The 20,627-nt window shown below is 38.5% G+C and overlaps 1 protein-coding gene across 3 annotated transcripts in view; it reads right to left on the bottom strand.

Annotated features, from left to right (window-relative positions):
* The window catches only part of igsf21a (immunoglobin superfamily, member 21a), a 183,754-nt gene that overhangs the window by 22,319 nt on the left and 140,808 nt on the right, over positions 1 to 20,627 (bottom strand). For all 3 annotated transcript variants that reach the window (XM_005917853.3, XM_005917852.3, XM_005917854.3), the window contains one exon: positions 6,615 to 6,730. In XM_005917853.3, the coding sequence (XP_005917915.1) occupies positions 6,615 to 6,730 (116 nt within the window). The remainder of the gene's footprint in view (positions 1 to 6,614; positions 6,731 to 20,627) is intronic.

Here is a 20,627-nt window from a genome sequence, read left to right as displayed (position 1 = left end):
ATTATTTTTTAATCAGTTGTTTATTTTCTCCCATTCAAAAATGCAACTACCAAAATAAAATGAAACAATTTGAAAATACGATGGCTAGAATAAGCTAGTAAACTCTACTGTTTGCTATTGAAGTCTACAGTAGCTGCTTTGCAGCATAATTAGCAGCTCTCATTTTTGTCTTCACTCTGATAGTAACTCTAAGTATTGCTTAGACATAAGAGGAACTGTATGTGATTATTGGCAGCATAAAAAAAGTTTTGATACCTGAGAACATAAAAATTGGAGTGAATTCACATTAAAATAACCTAGGTTATGCATTTATGATTACAGTGTATCAGCGGCAATGAATGTAAAAATAATGTGAAACTGTGAAATGCTTTTCGCTCATGCTGATGCACTTACAGAGAATCATAACCTGTGTTTGCAGTTCTGCTCAGCTTTATGGAGCTGAGATCATTGTTTTAGTTCTCTGCCCCTCAACTTCATTGCTAAGGTTCACTTACAGCAGTTTCACTGTGTTGGCCTCTGCTGCTAAAGGAAGCTGTTTCAAGTCTAAAAACTCCCTGTACATTCATTGTGTATGAATGCCAGTGGAACACTTAGCTCTATAACAACTGCAAGCAAATAAGCAAATGTGGAACGACAGCTGTTAGAATTTGGTATTTTTAGCATCTTTGTACTTTCAGTGTTCACCAAGGATATTATGTTATCTCAGTTTTGACAAAGACTGGGTTGAAGACACAAAATACAAGTGTATGTTGTAGCCTGAAAAGCCAGTCAATACAAAATTAGTTTTATTTCAAGTCTATGTGAATATATCTTATTGGGCCCATTCTCCAAGACTAAAGTATTAATAACATTTTTTCCCTTCAAAGACTAAGTGGAAAACATTGTTACAGACCACCATACTTTAGAGTACAAAATGCCAATGAATGATCATATTTACTAGCTGTTACTAATTGCTGGCTCAATCAATTCAGTTGGTTTCTTTGTAAGTTGTGAGTCCCTATTGAGACCAGGCTTGCTATGATATGACATTGAAAATAGAGCTGACAACAGCTCATTTTGCAACAAGCCCCGGGCAGTAGCACCGACAAAGACTAAATGAGTTTCATCAAAAAGCAAATGGAGCTGTTTGAAGTTGCAGCCACATAACTGGGCCAAAGCAGAAACACTCAAGCAAATACTTACAAACCTAATAATGAGGTTTTATTATGCAGCATGACCGTAGACAATAGCATAAATAGAACAAATGGACACTATTTAAATGTCATATTTCTCCTTATGTGTATGCAACATATGAGTTAAAAAACAACACCACAACAAAATGCCATTTCTCCAGTGTAAATTTCCTTTTTCAAACCTTATATCTACCAGCTATAAGTATAGTTTGATTTCAAAACAGGTACTTCTTACTAAGTTTTGTCATGTCATTTGGTACATTTTAAGTGTCAAATATTAAAATAATACATGACAGAACTAAGCATGTGCTACAGCCTTAGCTATCAAATGATATTGAATAAACAAAAAATAGTTCTTCCTTTTTTCTTTTTACCCATTAAAAGCACCACAGTTAAGACTTAGAATTGGATTAAATATAAATTTCAAAGGGCTCAGTGAGACTAGAGTGTGAAAGTCTATTCTTAAAACCTGTCAGAGAACATTGGCAAGGTTTTTGGTTTATTATACGAGTACACAGCAAGTTAGACAGGTCATGATCAGTTCTCCTCTGAGGCAATGTTTCCGTCCAAATTGAAAGTGTTTTCCTTCTCGTGTTCCTTGAATCAGCAGACTTGGCCTTATATCTTACATCACTCTAGTCCAAACACAATATTCGCATATATGGTGCAGAGCTAATTCGCAATACTGAAACTACTGTCTGTACAATATATTTGGTATATTTATTCCTATGCTTTTCTATTTGGAGCAAACAAATCTCATTTTAAATGAATTAACCTTCTTTGGATGGTTTGATATTCTGAGTGTGGAAGCTTTTGGACCCTGCACCTCCTGTGCTGTTAAGCTGTAATTTAAAGACACTTACCTGGCTTGCTATGGGGCTTACTGCTAATAAATAATTGAAATACTTTTTGTAACTTAGTCAAGTCACTTTTATGATATTTAAATGTGCATGATTTATTGAAACTTATTTTATATTAACAAAACATTTACATCCTTTGCTCATTTATGATCATATCAACAACTCTGCAACCTGCTACCCAAGGGTTGCACAGCTCAAAGACTTTTAGTGGTAATGCATTTTTCTGGTTATTCTGACACCTCATGAATGCCTTATATTCCACCCCATGAGAGCGCTAGGAACATAAAAGGCCCTTCACTCTAAAGTACTCACATCCAGGTGTTTTCACTTAGATGGGCTAATTAAACCCCTTCTCTGGACTGTGAGTTTGTACAAACTGTGCCGGACTAAAATAAAAACCCCCGTTTCGCACATTTGTGGAACAAGTTTAATCTTTGTGTTTTTAAGGGAAAAAAAAAACAACCTGTATGGTGACTTTAACAAACTACCAGCAAACTGTAGCTCTACTCAGCTTCAAACAGAATGAGTAAGAACGCCTGTGTGGGTGTGCAGGACTAATAAAATCTAATACAATTTTTTTCAGGGTTTGTTGTGGCAAAGGTCCTCAGTGGTAAAATAGAATTGCTTAAAAAAGGTGCTTTGAAAACAAAATTATGTCATCTTTTGGATGCCATTGGATTCAGGTTTCCCCATATGATTAATGTAGGAGCTCCATTAAAGGTATTAATGCTTTATGACAGCGGTCCCCAACCCCCGGGCCTCGGTGAGTTGAGGCTCAGGTGTGAAATGTATGGTTTTCAGGGTTTTTATTAGTTTTCAGCGTTATTTTGTTATCGTTTTGATCGTTAACTCGGTTTTCCTGGGTCTTTTCACGTGTGTTATGAATAAATCTTCTTTTTTTCAGTACCGGTACTAGTTTTGTTGTATTTGTCCGCGACACCTCAAAGGCCGGTCCGTGAAAATATTGTCAGGCATAAACCGGTCCGTGGCGCAAAAAAGGTTGGGGACCGCTGCTTTATGATATGTTAGTGTGGAAGGTATAGTTCTCATCAATAGTCAGTTGGAAAGGTTTCTGTGTTTACGGTCTTTCATGTCTAAATCAAGTTCAACCAAATAGCTTGTTACTTTTATGTAAACCTATGATTTTGTCCATTAATGTTATTTTTTGTAGACATGCCAGCAATCATTCTTTCTAAACGTCAAAATATTAGTTAGGAACAATGCTGTTTGCTTTTCCCCCAATTTTTTTGATCCAGTCTAAGATAAGGTGCACTGTTTCATGCACAAATCCTTTATTGCAGCGTAGTATACTAAGTAGCAGGTTTCCTCTAATACATTGGATCGACAATTACAATATAAACGGGGGAACTTACATGAAGTGTTTTCGGCTGGGCATTGTGTACCTGGAGTCAAGTGTTTTTGTCAGTGCACAAAACCCTATATTTATAGATATAAGTTGTAATGGCAGCTATTACATTCATGAGTTTTTATTATATGGCGTGCTGCAGGGAGGAGCCTGTTCTAACATTTGAATCCGAGCTTTATTTCGAGCCCCTGATGGCTCTTTCTTGCTTCACATTCGTAAACCCTCGCAATACTGTTTCACATGATTCTTCATTAGGTGGTAGACGAGGTTTGTTGTGTCGGTGTCTGTGGTGGGGACCAGTTTGCACAGTACATTTTTCTGCTCTGTGTCAGACTTTTCATTAACTAATAAATTCCATGCTACAGAGGTAACCCCTACTTTAGAAATGAGCTCCTCGATTTGTTCTGGCTGGTCCTTCTGTATTGGTGTGATGACTATTGCAAAACGTCATCTAAAGCAATGAAAAAATATTGTAGTAAACAGTGTGTTTTGCGACAGCATGAAATAAATGATATAATATGAAACGACAGTTGTTTTAATATCTTTTTCCATTATATTTCGTCATATCACACATCCCTAATAGTGATCGATAGTGAAATGAAAAATCACATTGCTTTTTTTTGTTGGTTTAATCTCAATTCAGTGACTAAATCATTCAATTGGTCCATCACTGACAAAGCTAATTAAAAGCAATGTGACTTATCCTTTTTTTTCACCAGTGCATCAGAAAAAAAGGACCCAGCAGTGCTTAGCTTTAATGGCTTTAGGCACCCTGTGAAATCACAACAGGCAAGAACCACAGTAGACATCACACTATCAACCAGGAAGTACCTGAGAGACGGAAATCATGTTCACCTTGTATTCACCTCTCACTGAGCTCATAATTGCTGGAGAAAGGTGCACTGAGGGTCTGGAGTCCATTACCATATACCCATGGACAATGATTAATGACCCAGTGGGAACTAACAGCAAGTGACTGCTCTCAAACAGCGTCCGTAAGCTCATATGCCACCAAACATCTGAGTATATACTTCAGAAATTGTAAGACCTTGTTTTGCACTTCAAAGCATTGAGAAAAATGTGACTGTGACTAACACAGATGCATACAGCTGTATGCATCTGTGTTTCTAAATGTGTGTGGATAAGGGTGTACTGTTGTGGTTGTGTGGTCGCAGAAGCAGGGTTTTGAGTAATTGGGCTATGGATTCTTTCTAGTTTTGTATTTTGTATGTAAAGATCGTCTTTGGATACGAGTTCCATTGATGGAATTTAGCTTTCTATTCACACTGTTATTTATTTGTGTTTACATGTCTTCTTTGTATAAGTTCTTTATGGATTTGTTATTCGTGCCTTTAGGTCTTAGCCTGAGTTCCTGATACACTTACGTTAATTTACTTATTTTGTGTTCCCATCCTTTTCCTTGTCTTTGTATTTGTCTTTTTATCTTTCTCATTTGCCTGTTTGTCATTTGTGTCAAGTTAATCTTGTCCCCCGTGTCTGTTGTTACTCTTCTTTCTATTTTATTTTGGCTATTGTTGTTCTCTGGGTTTTGTGTGGAGTTTTTCTTCCTGTCTTATTAGGTTGTCTGTGTTCCCACCTGTTATAGCTCCCCTCGTTATCTTGTGTGTGTATATACTGTCTCCTCTTGTCCTTGTTGCTGTGTGTCACCTTGTCCTATGTTTCCTAAGATTTCTGGTGTCCGGGTTGCTGTTTCTGTTCATTAAATGCTTTCGGACTGTCTGTATTCCATTGAGCTTATGGGATTAAAGTGGAATTTTGAGTTTAATTCCTGTTTCTCAAGTCCTGCATTTGGGTCCACGATCCACAACCTTGGCATTAATTATAATAATTATGTGCGAATGAAATAACCTCCATAACATGCAATTACATGAACCGTGTAAGTTTGATCTACTCATTTTATTGTCTACATTGCACAACAAACATATTTATGATACTCAGTCACTGGTCAGTTTGCTTTCTGTGGATCTAGAAAGCATATGATAGGGTACCAGGAGAGGAATGGTGAAAGTGTATGAGGAAGTCAGGAGCGGCAAAGAAGTATATGAGGGTGGTAAAGGACGAGTGTGAGGACAGCGAGACAGCGTGGGGTTGGACTGACAGATGGGTTGAAGTTGGGGGTGGAATTACACCAGAGGCTAACTCCAAGCCCTGTCTTTGCAGTGGAGATGGACAGGCTGACAGATGACGTCTCCATGAACAATTATATTCAGAGACAACATTGTAAGCTTTATTTAGAGTAGTGAGAAGCTGAAAGAGAGTCTGGAGAGGTTGTGGTATGTACTGGAGAAAAGAGGAATGAAAGTCAGTAGATGCAAGAAGGAATACACGTGTATGAATGAGCGGGGGAGAGGTGGAAAGGTGAAGATGCAATGAGTAGAAGTGGTGAAGATGGATTTTAAATACCTAGGGTCAACCTTACCAAGAAATAGTTAGCGTACAAAAGATGTGAAGAAGAAAGTGCAGGAAAGGCGGAATTGGTGGAGACGAGTGTGATTTGTTACCGAAGGTCAGCAGCAAGAGTTTCACAAGACATTAGTGAGACCTGCTATGATGTATGGCTTGGAGATGTGGCACTAGCAAAAAAGACAGGAGGCTGCAGGTGGCAGAGCTGAAGATTTTCAGTGGGAGTGACCAGGAGGGACAAGATTAGAAATGAGTACATCAGAAGAACGGCTCAGGTTGAGCAGTTTAGAGACAAAGTTAGAGAGGCAATGTTGAGATGATTTAAACAGAGGGAGAGATATAGAGTGGATATACTGGACAAAGGAAGTAAAAAAAATGAAGCTGCCAGGAGGAAGAAAAAATTGGAAGACCACAGAGGAGATTTCTGAGAGAGGATCTGCAGAGTGCTTGTGTGACAGAAGAGGGTGCAAGGGACAGTATTACATGGAGGAAGATGATTCACGATGGCGACCCCTAAATTGAGTAGCCAAAAGAAGCTGAAATGAAAGTAATAGCAGCACATATTTTAAATGACTGCAGGAAGATGCCTTCTAAACTCTGATATTATTATTTAGCAAATAACAGCAAATTTCAGTGGGACGCATATATAAATAGTACTGGTCTGTGCACTGAAAAACAAAAAAACATGCAACAGAGTTTCTGTTTGTCTATAATAAACAACAGGGATCTGTGTGCTGTAAAGGCAAGTCCCAATCGAGCTGGCAGCATGGTACATCTTCAGCAGCAACTCACCGATGGGGCTGGTTTCCCTCCCTTTGCAGTGCAGACAAGAGTCAGATTCTGGGCTTGGTATCGACTGAAAGGGGCTGGAGTGTTTTCTGCCACCACTGATATGTTGTTTGGGGGTGCTGTGAAGGACAAGGGAAAAGATGTGTGAAACAGCATCCTAACACACAACCTGAGAAATTCATAAACACTTACAAAACATCTGTTTTCACTTTCTCTGTGCATTGCAAGAGTTATTTCGTGATGAAATGTCATCTTAGGGTTATATATGTAGGTGGAAACCCTACTGGCAAAACTGACAGCAAAGTAAGAGCAAGAAAGGGAAAGCGGATAAAGAGAATTGCAATTCTGTCCAGATATTTAAAACTAAAACAAATGTAGAGACCTACTTTATCTATCTACTATATCTATTTTCAAAAGAAAGCAAAAACCTGCTGTGAGAATCTCAGCTTTAAATGGAAACTGAATGGCGGGGACAATATGTTCGAAACTCCCCAGGGCTCATGCGAGTCGGATAAGGCTGATAAGGTAGAAAATCTCATACATATCATATCACTAGCCCTCTATCTGAATCTCTCTAGGGATTCCAGCAAGTATGTCATGGTAGTGTAAAGGGAAAACATGTGAGCAAGACTTCACAGCACTTTAGAGGAGCACAGGGAGGGGAAGGGGGTAATGAATGGAAATCTCACACGTTCCCCAGAAAATCAGCTGTTCAACATGCAGTGCTCTGGTCCTTTTTATGGCAGCTTAAATATGAACGTACATACTTCACAGACCACTGTGTGATGGTTTAAATGAAATATTAACAGATACCTGGTGACAGTCATGGCTACCTACACAAGGACTATCTGAATTTTGATCAGGAATGCAGAGCATCAAAAACACTTTTCACAACATTTTCTATTTTTCTTTCATGTAATTGTGTTTTTACCTCTGTGAGGGATTTCATGAAACATTGTGCACACATATTTAAAAGTTAGCTGCTCAACAAAATTTGGCAGCAGGACGCTTTAGTAACACATGAACAGGCCTGAGCTCTTATCAGAATAAGAAACATTTTTGTAATGCCTCAAAAACTCTGTGAATGGAGAGAAGAATCTTTTTGAGACAGATAAGGCCGATAAGGCAAAAAGAAAGGTCACGCAGAGATCAGTGGCTTTTTCATGTGCCAGTTTTATGTGTAAATCTATCAAGCAGTTTTAAACAGACATGCCACAGCAATTAATTGATTAAAAGCAGGTGGGAGTTGGTGGGGGATTTAGCTGCTGGCTCGGGTGCCTCTGTGTTTCCACACCTCTTAATTGCTTATTGATGGAATTCATATGGTTGTAAATTAACCTTAGAACACTCCATTAGCTTACTGACAAGCCTGTCTCAACCTGGCATATGATAAGCTGTCAGAGGTGTCTGCTTCTGACCAGTCAAGCTCAAGTACTTGACACAGCAGTGTATGTAAATGGCATATAGTACAGTGAAGCTGCACTAATATGCACACCATATAATAAGATGATAATAAAAAAAAGCAATTCAACTTTATAGGGCTACAATATTGATTGCTGTATTCTATAAAACAAAATTATATTCTGTTTTGTGGAGTCCAGTAAATGTATTCTGGACACTCCTGGTACTTTTTTCCTGAGCTGTGCAGTTAAAATATGAATTAGTTTTGCAATATGAACATCTGTGAACACAAAGAGATCAAGAGTTTTTCCAGCAATCTGTAGAGAGCTTTAGCACAAACACGTGTAATAAGTTAATCTCATGAAAACTAATCTAATTACAATAAAAATAATTACTGTTAAATTGGATGTCTCCATTTGTCTAATAAACACAGATAATCCCCTGAAAGTTATCTAAAGCACTAGAAAAAAAGATGCCTTCTTTAGTTACAAAAATTACTAGTACAACCTTAAAAATGCAGAAATAAATTGATTCCTCACTCTGGTTCAGAGGTGCTTCACATTTATCATGATACTCTATTATTTTCTGCCCTGTAGGTGTGAGGGCATCTAATAGAAGTCAAAGCCTAAGACGAGCCTTAAGCCTTGGTGAAATATTTGATATGATTCATACCAAGATGTACTGTGCACAGCACAGTATTTTCAAACACAAAAACCCTAAACAGGATTAAGATGGCTGAATGTAATGATTGCATCTAAGCCTTTCATACCTCATTTAATTGAAGTTGTCTCTTTGCTCACTTGTTAAAGGTTGAGCTGATTTTTCTTTTCTGTTTTTCCCTGCGATGGAGTTCTTTGTCTTACAGAGATCTTCATATCACTTATTTGAAAAGAATATACACATATTTTTAATATAAATAATTTAAAATGTCTCTCTTGACAAGGTTACTGCCAAACGCAATATTTGGGACTGATATAGCGCTCATACAAAACATGGAGAGAAAAATATTTGCACTGAAACTCCCCCCCAAAAAATGTCACAGTCAAGTGTGCTAAACAATACGTCCTCTTGGGAAAAATGTCAAAAGAGGAAAAACTTGCAGAAAAAATAAGAAATATCAATATGAAAATGTGACATTCTTCCAGAGTTTTCTTTAAAGACTCAAACAACCGAAGTAGATATATAACAATTCCAAAACCCTCTTTATGAAATCTACACACATTGTATGGGCATAAAATATTTCTCCTCTATATACCTGTCAGTGCTTTAACATACTGGCTGTGGTAACAGCAGATGCCACGATACACCCATTTCTGCCAACCTTTAAAAAAGCAACGAAAAAGTTGGAGGATAGGGTGGTGGTGTTAGAGAAAAATAAACCTTTGACAGGTAGGAGGTCAGGAGATGTCCTGATTAGGAGATTTGTACTTTTCATTTCTATTAGCTTATTAGATTTGGACAACAAAAACTACTTTTGTTTCTACTTCCACAACACTAAAAAAATAATGCTTACCCAGTGTGTTTAAATGTGACTCCAGGGGACAATTTACAAGCATCCATATGTGATGAGTTAGGGCCCATTGCCCTAATGCAGCCTGGTGTGTCATGACACTCAGACATTTTATGTGGAATGGTAGCAGCTTTGACTAAACAGAAGTATAGGATGTCCTGGAAATAAAAGTGGTTTTCATGATCTTTTCATCTTTTCTTTGCCGGTGTATTTTCTCCAATCTCAGGGGCTCATTTTATTTCTTCAATCATTACTTAAAATTAAAACTTTTTGAAAACTTGCAATTACTGTTTTAGGATGACAAAACCACGAGAGGTGAGACACCTTTGCCTAGTCTGCAAAATATATACTGTATAAAATGCTGGGTGTGTTTCATTGCATCATAAAATATAGATCCCGAAGCCTATGAAATGTGAGGTCTGCAGTCCCACATCCTGCCGTCTTTGTTTCAAAAACCGCACTTGCACAGCACTGCATTAAAAGCAACATTTAATTCCTTTTGTCCCTAATAGTACTACTGCTAGTCACATCAATAACAATCTCTCCCGCTATTTACCACCTCCTTTTTTCTATATCCTCAAACAGCATTACTCTGCTATCTTTACTAACAAAAAAGAAAAACAGAAAGGGAGAAAAAAACTGCAAAAGGGGATTGGTGAATCTGCAAAACAGAAGAACATTTAATGCTCCATAGAGACAGCCTTCCCTGCCTCATAATTAGGGGATTTAGAGCTCTGGAGACAGCTGGACTCACAAGACACTCCCAACATCCCCCTGTACTAAGCACCCTGACCTTGAGTCCACATCTCTGGGGGTTTATTTATTGTGTGTGTGTTGTATGTGTGGTGGTTGTGGTTGTAAGATGAGCGTTGCAAGAAATACTCTCCAGTCCAGTCCATGGCTTTTACTTCTACTCTTACTGATATTAATACATTAACTGAACTGTACTTATTCAAATGTTTCAAAGTAATCAAAGTGGGACTTTTGAACGAGTTCAGCAAACTAAATGAATGTAATTTCACTTGAAGGCATTTTGCCTCTCAGCATTAAAGCTAAGAGGATTTACTTCATTCTTAATTCCTGTATGGCTTTTGTGTTAGCCCTTTTATAGACTAATGATCAATAAGGTGCACTACTGCCTCACACACCACATGCCACAAAAGGCTTCCAACATCTGTACCTGCATTTATTGGTACAGAGAGTATTGTGGATAGACGGACAGAAAAGTAAAATAAAAAATTGCCAAAATAACATAAATTCCTCTCTGAGTTTTAAAAAGTTGAAGGTTGAATTAAATATGCAAGCAGAAAGAAAGACATTTGATCCCAAAAAACATCTAAATGTACTTTAGCAATGTAGTACTTTCTCTACTGCTTTGCAGCAAAATATTTCTCTTATTCTCATTTCAGTGAGATTTTTCATTTTAAAGAGGTCAGGTACAGCCTATAAAAATTGTGGAAGTATTTGACATATTTGGACAATCAAACATACAGCTCTCTTTTAAACACTGCCTCTAAAAAGAAAGTTATTATTTCTCAGCAAACTAGAAAATAATTTATGGATTTTCATTAACTGAACAAAAATGTATATCGTCATCTTCTGTGGAAAAGGTATGTATGTGTCTGACCGTAGACGCTAACATTGCCTCTTTTAGCAAAAAACAAATCAACAACAAAACAAAATTATTTTAGTTGCATGATATCCAGGGGTCTCTCGAATATGGAGCCGCTTCAGATCCTTCTGCATAAGTTTAAAGGGATTCAAATCATGACTTAGGCAATTCCATCTTTTTTTGACTAATTTCTTGGATGAATTGCTAGTATGTTTTAAAATGATTGTCCTTTTGGAAGAACCACTTCAAGCTTCAGAATAATGACATTATCTTCAGTCACTCTTTGATATGATATAGAGGTCTCCAGTCTATAACAGGGCGAACATAGAGAGAATGACAACCAGTCACACTCACATTCACACCAGTTAACAAGTTAATCTAACCCCATTAGTAAATGTGGGGATTTTGGACTGTGGCCAGAGTATCCGTACAGAACCAACAGAAACGCGTGAAGATTGGCCACCCAGCATCTTCATTTTCTGTCTCCTCACTATATGTTCCTGGCACTAATATTTTCTCCTCATCGTCTCACACAACTCATTCAGTTACCAACATTTGTTTCCATGTCACCCATGACAAAGCTATGTGCATTTAGTATAATTTTATTAATTATGAAAACATCATTCTTCAGAGTAAGCCGGTATATTACTTAGCTGCTCCTAAATGTAGTTTATAATTGGCCCAAAACACAAAAGCATAAGTGAGAGTTTAACTGGGAAAAGTGGAAACAGAATTGCCCGTGCCAGATTACTGCAAATTAAGCGACTGGAAACTCAGAATGTCAATTTAATTGACTCTTTCACCTAATATCCATCCCAGAGGAATCTGAAATAGTAGTTAATTGCTTCATCCCTGAGCATCTTCTATGATCTCAATTTCACTCTTTGGCTTGAGGATATGATTTTGGCATCCAAAAAATCAAAACAAATTTTACACTGCCAGCTCCTGGCATTGCACAAAACATACAGCATCCCCCTCTGGTGCCTCACTTTTACTCTAAGGGTAAGATTGTTCCTAACACAGATGTTTGTGGAAAAATATGCATGTGTAGAGACACATACTTACACACACATGCAAGTGAAACAGTCATTTTTATAAGCTCATGGGTGTAATTGTGACCTCTTGTAAGTCTAATTGTTATATTTTCGTTATTTAACAGACACACCTTGGGCATGCCAGATGGAGTTAAGCTGAATAAAACATAAAACTCTCTTAAAAGTTTTTGCATTCTTTATTTTGAAAAGGCTAACAATTGGATAGACCATTAATGTGGCAGTGGGGAAATAAAGGGTTATTCCAGTGGCAGACTGAAATAAAAGTTAAATCAGAATCAGAATCAGAATCAGAATGGGGGTGTCATGATCCTGGGTCCGTTGACCCAGCGTTTTGTGTTTAGTTATGTAGCCTTCAGGTTTCCTAAGTTTATCGTTATCATGCCTAGTTGTTTCCAGTTAATTTTACCCCTCGTGTTCCCACTATGTTAAGTCTATCATGCCTAGGTGTTTCTAGTTATTTTCCCCCTCGTGTTTCCACTTTGTTAAGTCTCCCCTGCTTTCCATGTATTTCATGTCTGTGGCTTATGTTGTCAGTTCAGGTTGTCATGTCTATATCTCACTGTGTTTCCTGTTTTATTGTGAAGAGGTCTGGTGTGTCTGTGTTCATCATGTTCAGTTACTCTCCCACGGTGACGTCATTATGTTCGTGTGTGCCAGCTGTTTCCCCATGTGTTCCCACTTCCCTCATCATCCTGTGTGTATTTAGTCCGTGTGCTTTCAGTCATTTGTTGTCAGGTCGTCTGCTCATCCATGTCTCATCCCCAGGTACCCATGTCAGTTCACTATGGTTAAGGTTTTTCATGTTTTGTTATTAGTTCACCCAGTTTAGGTTATTGTTTAGTTTTCACCGATGCCCGATTATTTTTACCCTCATTGCTAGCCTCAATAAATGGCTTGTTTTGTTTATCCACACTACGTTTTGGTCTGCGTTTGAGTCCTCCTCTGCAACACATACGGTCTGCCCCAGCCAGACCGTGACAGGGTTATTGCCAGATGTTGAGGTTTACAACATTAGGAAATTGCTGCGGTGCTTCAGTGCAAACAATAAGAATTAAAGTGCTATGTAGAAAGAAAGATATGTGCATGAGGATATACATGAGATATATACATGAGAATAAGACTTATGAGTGCTACGTAGAAAGATATATACATGAGTGCAGGTGGTGATCGGTGCCAAACATGAAATGATGCAGTGACACAGCGTAGGGTCATGTGTTAGTGGCGGGGACAGTCATGTGGTTATTGTTCATGTGTCCAACAGCAGAGGGGAAGAAACTGTTCTTATGGCGAGAGGTTCTGGTGCGAATGGACCGGAGCCTCCTGCCTGAGGGGAGCAGGTCAAACAGACTGTGTCCAGGGTGAGAAGGGTCAGCTGAGATCCGAGCTGCACGCCGCAGTGTCCTGGAGGTGTACAGGTCCTGCAGAGATGGGAGTCTGCAGCCAATCACCTTCTCAGCAGAGCGCACAACACGCTGCAGTCTCTGTTTGTCCCTGATAGTGGCTCCAGCGTACCACACGGTGATGGAGGAGGTGAGGATGGACTCGATGATTGCAGTGTAGAATGCATCATCGTCCGTGTTGGCAGGTTGAATTTCTTCAGCTGCCTCAGGAAGTACATCCTCTGCTGGGCTTTCTTGATGACGGAGGTGATGGTGGGCTCCCACTTCAGGTCCTGGGTGATGGTGGTACCCAGGAAGCGGAATGAGTCCACAGAGGTGATGGGGGTGTCAGTCAGGATGATGGGGGGGAGTGGGGCTGATGTGCTTCCTGAAGTCCACAATAATCTCCACTGTCTTCTGGGCATTCAGCACCAGGTTGTTGTGGCTGCACCAGGTCACCAGACGTTCAACCTCCCTCCTGTAGGCAGACTCATCCCCGTCCGAGATGAGCCCAATAACGGTGGTGTCATCTGCAAACTTGATTAGCTTGACAGACTGGTGGGTGGAGGTGCAGCAGTTGGTGTACAGGGAGAAGAGCAGAGGAGAAAGAACACAGCCCTGAGGGGAGCCGGTGCTGATGGTCCGGGAGTCCGAGACATTCTTTCCCAGCCTCACATGCTGCTTCCTGTCCGTCAGGAAGTCAGTGATCCACCGGCAGATGGGATCAGGCACATTCATCTGGGAAAGCTTGCTCGGAGATGGTCTGGAAGGATGGTGTTGAAGGCAGAGCTGAAGTCCACAAACAGGATCCTGGCGTAGGTTCCTGGGGAGTCCAGATGCTGCAGGATGAAGTGTAGGGCCATGTTGATGGCGTCGTCTACAGACCTGTTGGCTCTATATGCAAACTGCAGGGGGTCCAGGAGGGGGGCCGTGAGGGTCTTGAGATGGGAGAGAACTAGGCGCTCAAATGACTTCATGACCACAGATGTCAGAGCCACGGGTCTGTAGTCATTTAGTCCAGTGATCCTAGGTTTCTTTCTTCAAAATCTTTTTGAGAAGAAAAAAAGAAGCTATCTTGAAATGTTTGCTGGCATGAGTTCTCGGTTTCCAGCGTGTGTGTGTGTGTGTGTGTGTGTGTGGGGGGGGGGTCCCAAAAAGACACTGAAGTTCTTATTTAATCACTTTTTCTATTGTGCTTTTGTATTTGCATATACACTCCACCCTGCTAATTTGCACGGGTTATTATTGTGCTGTCAGTACATATCAGATCCTCCTGCCCCAGCCAACCACTGAGTGGTGTAGCTGCTCGCGAAGAGAAGGAGACTCTGGTGGCTGTCAGGAAGAGGAAGGGGATGACACACAGAGACAAAAGCTTGTGTCACATTGAACAAGTCCCCCAGTTCCGAAGCCCATTAATCATACCGGTGGTGTTGAAAATGCACCAAGCACATAGATTACATGCCTGCGTGTTTGGACTGGTCTGCCTGTTTTTAGATTGTGAGAAATATGTTTGCACATTCGTGACTTGAAAGACTTTTAAGTGATGCATTGCTGAGGAATGTCCGTTGCTCCTCAAGAATTCTCCTCATAGAATTACAATCTACAGTCTGAACCCAACCTCAACCTCACCCTCACGTAGAAAAAAGGTTTAGGATTATTACTAAATATACTAAATATATTTCACTTTGTACGATAAAGAGAATAATGTGGAGCGTAGGAATAGTTGTGCCTTTTTCCACCTCTTGCTCAGTTTCCATATGGTAAGAGATATGATAAGTCATGGCTGCATATGGCTCTTTCCCCATTCTCTCCCCAGGCTGCTGTTGTCTGATGGTAAACCAGTCTTGGACTTGCAACTTTGTACGTGTAATGAGGGCAAGGGGGACAGAAGAGAGGATTTTACAAGCACAGTTTGAAGGCTTGGTTGAGACAAGACAAAAGGGAAAGCTTTTTTGGGCTCTCAAATAGCAGACAGTGGCAGATGGGACTCACCCTGTACCCAGCCCAGCATCAATTATGTCCATTTTTTGCTCAAGGGCAGAGGTTTGGATTTTCAGTTGGTTACAGTTTACCTCCTATACCTCTTGCCTTGTCCAGCCTCACCTTTCAGGATTGAGGGAAGTCACATGCGTACACCTTTAAAATTCCCAGTATCTTGTGGATTCACTTGATGTGTGTAGGTGCAATATTATTTTTAAATTTTGCTTTATTTGTCATTTATTTTAATTTTAAGACACTTAATATCAAAATACGGCTGTAGTCATATGAAGCCGAACAGCAAGGTAGTGAAGTATTCATCATTCAATTATAATCCCCAGACCATAAACAATCCCCCATAAAGTCTTTGAAAAAATCTACTTCAAATGCCTGCAGCCAGATGGCCACAGGCTCTGCAAATGTCGATATGGTATACACAACATTCAGGGACAGGGAGGAGAATTCATATTTCAAGCTGACATGTAAGGGTTGTTGATGGGGCAGTTATGACCAAGATAAATGGGTAACAATGCATCAACAGTTTCTCTTTTTAAAATGGGCAAGAAATACAAGAGAATGACTTTTATTACCTTGGCATAGTTAACCTTTTCTTTAGTCTTAATTAAAAATACTTTTGAACAGCTCGCTCTTAGTTATTGTCAGTAATTGAATAGTTATTCAATTGTCATTTTGCCAGTTTAAATATTTCACTTTAAGAAAGTAAGAAATAAATGACAGTCTTTGCTATAAGACACACAATCTCTGCTATTAAATCAGTGAAAATAACAAACTTCTTTGTGCGTCCAACTCAAGGGACTAATTTTATAATCATCATAGCATATCCTGACCGCAGTGCAAATAATAACATGTGCAATTGCTGAGTTGTTGATATATTTTACCGAACTAATTTTACTGTCTTTCAATATTTGGGGAGCAATACATATGTGGATCTTCCTTTTTAAATTAAAGGTTTTCTAGATATAACAATGTAGTGCACAAATGCATTCAGACATGTACATTCCTAAGCGCCCTATGAAAATTTGACCTTTATAAATCTTGTGAGGAGATCTCGCAGGGAGCATCTAAACTGAGAATTTCAAGTTTAAAAATCTCTCTGGGCTTTAATTATTCATCGTGGCTTGAATGGCAGGTGAAACACTGATCTATACTTTAGTTTCACAAAGAGAATATTTGAAAGTACACCTGCACCAGCTTAACAGAGTTTCATGTGTGTTTTAATGTTTTTACACAAAAATACATTTCCTATGTGAATTTACTTGGACCTAGAGTGAAGAGAAGAGGTGTTTATTTAGTAAACTGTAATGTTAGGATCAAACTGAGATGCAGGGCACTAGTAAAATATTTACTGTGAATACTGTCTTGTATCTGTGTGCAGGTGAGAATGGGTCAATGAGTGTAAAAGTGTAAAGCATTTGAAATAAAAGTACTTCACATAATACAAATGATTAATCCAAATTTAAAAGCAGATATTTACTACTTTGTCATGACAATTTAATTCTTTTTCTTGCCTCAGCTGAAAGGTAGTAGCAGGCCACACGTGCATAAATGGTTGTAAAATGGTTTTAACTGGTTCCCCAGCATCCCCATTTTTGGAAGACGTTAAAAAAGAGAGAAAAACCCAAAGTAGCTACAAAGGGCAGTGTGCTCGCTGTAGTCAATTAATTCCTCAGGGAGATGGGGAAGAGGGAATGTTTAGAGTGTCTAACATGACTAGAGGGATAAAACTGGTTAATCAAATGCGAATGTCCTCCCTGTGTTGTTTCTGACTAATGGGTTATTTGTGATGAGTAATTCTCAGAAAAGAATGGGATATAAATAAATGCTAGCATGTTTGAACAATGTTCAAACCTCTTTGCTGAGTATGACTCTTTTTTTTTTTTCAACAATAGAAATATTGCAGTAATCCTGTTGCATCTGGATATTCAAACAATAACCATATAGTATTATACTGTGGTAAAATCTACAGTTGACTGTTACATTAATCTATCTTTGCGCTTATGTCTGCTCATTAAGTTGCTGCTCAGTTTTTCCACCACTATGGTGAACAGTAAATGGACTGGCTCTTATATAGAGCCTTTCTACTCTACTTGAGCACACAAAGCACTTTGTATAACATGTCTCTTTCACCCATTCACGTCCATTCATAGAAGTAAGTTTTTTGTTGCACCTTTGTACTTTCTATCTAACATTCGCACTCAGATGAATGCAATATCTTGCCCAGGGATACTTTGGCATGCATACTGGAGCAGCCTGGGATGGAACCACCAACCTTATGATTAGTAGATGATCTGATGAACCTACTGAGCTCCAGCTATAGCTATCCAGTAAAGCTTTACCGATATTCAAAATCGAAATTCACATATAAGGCTGCTTATTTCACCAGTCTGAACAAATGCACCCAGTTTCAATTAACCAGATTACATAATACGAGTGGAAATTCTCTGTTTTTTTGTTTGTGTGTTTTGTTTTGTTTTGTTTTATCCTAAATATAGCTTTGCATGTTATCTTCTTTGTTGCGAATATTGGATTTTAAAGGCAAATCACCAAAGAAGCTCTCAGGAATGAACTATCTGAAATATTTAAAAGTGAGCATATCAAAACATTTCTGAAAAAAAGTAGCGCCATACATCATAAAATTATAATGATCTTTTTATCTTTACTTGTCACTTGTAAGATTTTTAAAATCAACAGAGAAATAGTCAAGAAGGATGGAAATGTTACCCTGTTGCTGTGTTCTCCAGAATCCATTCATAGAGGCATGCCTCTACTCAGTGCACCTGCAATTCCTCAACTTCATTTCTGTGGTGCATCTATCAATATTTACTGGACACAACAAACATTATGAGTGACATTTACACTCCTCCTCAGGAAAAGACTAAATCCACAAGGCAGAGTTGATTTAATTTCTCAAAGGACTAAGCCAGGCCTGTTGATCAGAGCACTTTTCTCTGCTTTTTCTTCTTATTTACCCATGTTTTGTTCATCTTATCGTTTTGTTTGTCAGCTTCATAAGCAATTACATTAAGCGCTATGGTGAATCAAATCAGAAGCTCATTGTGAAAAAAGCCTATGCGTTAAACACTGAGAAGAATATTTTTTTTTATCTTTGTGTGTGTGTGTGTGTGTGTGTGTGTGTGTGTGTGTGTGTGTATCTATATGCTTGTGTGTACACACACACACAAGCATATAGACACAAAAAGAGAGAGGATAAATATGTACATAATTAGAATACCTCAAATACTTTAAAAATTAAAATAATAATATTTAAATCGATAGTAACCTTCATAAAGACTCAGCACTTTTTTAAACATGAGATACAAATGTAAATCAACCATTAGCTCTGAAATGATACTTGATTACTTCATGGTGACATATTACATCTCCAGTTCCTAAATATTCATGAATGCAGTGGTTCTGATTTTCGGCCATAGAAAATATTAGATTTATGCAGAGGGTGAAAACAGCTTTCATTTTCAAAATAAATTGAACTGTGATGGTGAAGCAGCTCGTTTTAAACTAGAAATGATGACTAACATCCTGGTGATCCTGGCCTCCTTCTGTGCCATAAAGAAAGCCGTTTTCTGCCTCCCACCTCTGAAGTTTTTGATCATTAATTCAATGCAGCGAACAACTTCTGAAAATGTTATCCAGTAGACCATGCTGGATATGTACACCAATGTATGTACCTTTAGGCATCTTTCACTACAATTCATATTTTTCTATGTAGACAGTTGAATCGTTGAGCAAGACATTTCAGTCAATTTATCATCAAATCCCAAAACTCCCATTCTTTACTTGGGTTATTTCACACATTTCATACAAATTTAAAAACAGTCTCAATTTAATCGAAAGTTTTTCCTTCAAGACATTTTGGGTTTTGTTTCAAGGACGTCTTTAATAGCCAAAACAATTAGAAATTTAACTGACATTCCATGAGACGTGGCAGTTACTGAATTAAATGGTGCTGAAATGCTGAGAGATCGAGCTGAGACAATTACAAAATGAAAGACTTGTTAAGACTCAATTAAAGTGTGGTTTTGGATTTGCAAAGGACAAAAACAGAGGAGACCATAAGTCAAGTTCTGAAATGAGCCATACAGTACTACAAATGCCAGGTTCTTGTAAAACAATACAGTCTTTGAGATTGCCTGGCAAGGCAAGCCTTCACCAGCTCCAGTAAGGCATGGAGACAGAAAAAAGAGACCACAGGCAAACTACATTTATGTGCAAAAATATTACATTTTAAACTGGTATTTATAAAGAAATGTTAATGTAGACTATTTAAAACTTAACATTAGTATGTACTGAGAAATAAAGGAGGAATGCTAAAGATGAAAGTAGAAATCATCACAAATTTTGCAGTGAAGCGAGATTTATTATTTATGATTGAAACAGTTTAACCATGCATAACTGTACGCTATTTTTTGTCATGAATCTATAAAGTTTTATGCACCTGGCTTTAGAACGGACCTCATGGCTGGTGAACACTGAATTCAAGGGTCATGAATTTTGCCTTCATATTAACTGCACATGTAGAGAGCCACTTCATCACAGCACACTACAGCCTGAAGCCATGATTACAGTTTTCCTTGAGTACATCACCAGTTCCCCATGTAGAATGCTATAATTGCTGATGACCAGATTGCTCTGATTCACCCTGGAAATTGCTGTGATTCAGCCTGGAGTTTGATTTTTATGAATATTTGTATTTGTGAGAGGATGTATTTTCACTAAATGTGTGCATGCAAGTACAGTGATATGTTTACACATATATATATGCCTGTCAGTGACTATCTGTTTAGCATCTAGTTTATTTCAAAAGTTCAAAGAAAAAGGGTTGAAATGGATATTTTAAGAGATACCAATTGTAAGAAAAAAAATCTGTCCCTGTAAAGACACAGCTTTTACAGTATTTTTAGACAAAAACCCCTTCAAAGATAAAAGCCTTCTACACATGCTTTTTGTGTCACAGAATCAGAAGGCTGTACAAAAACAGTGAGAGTTCTTAAAAATTGTAGTTCTTTATTAAAATACACCAAAGAGATTTAATGGACATTTCAG

Source organism: Haplochromis burtoni, unplaced genomic scaffold (assembly GCF_018398535.1).
Source record: "Haplochromis burtoni strain Fernald_Lab_line unplaced genomic scaffold, NCSU_Asbu1 Contig_26, whole genome shotgun sequence".
NCBI lineage: Eukaryota > Metazoa > Chordata > Actinopteri > Cichliformes > Cichlidae > Haplochromis > Haplochromis burtoni.
The sequence above is the reverse complement of the archived record's forward strand: the minus strand, read 5'-3'. Positions and strand labels throughout refer to the sequence as shown.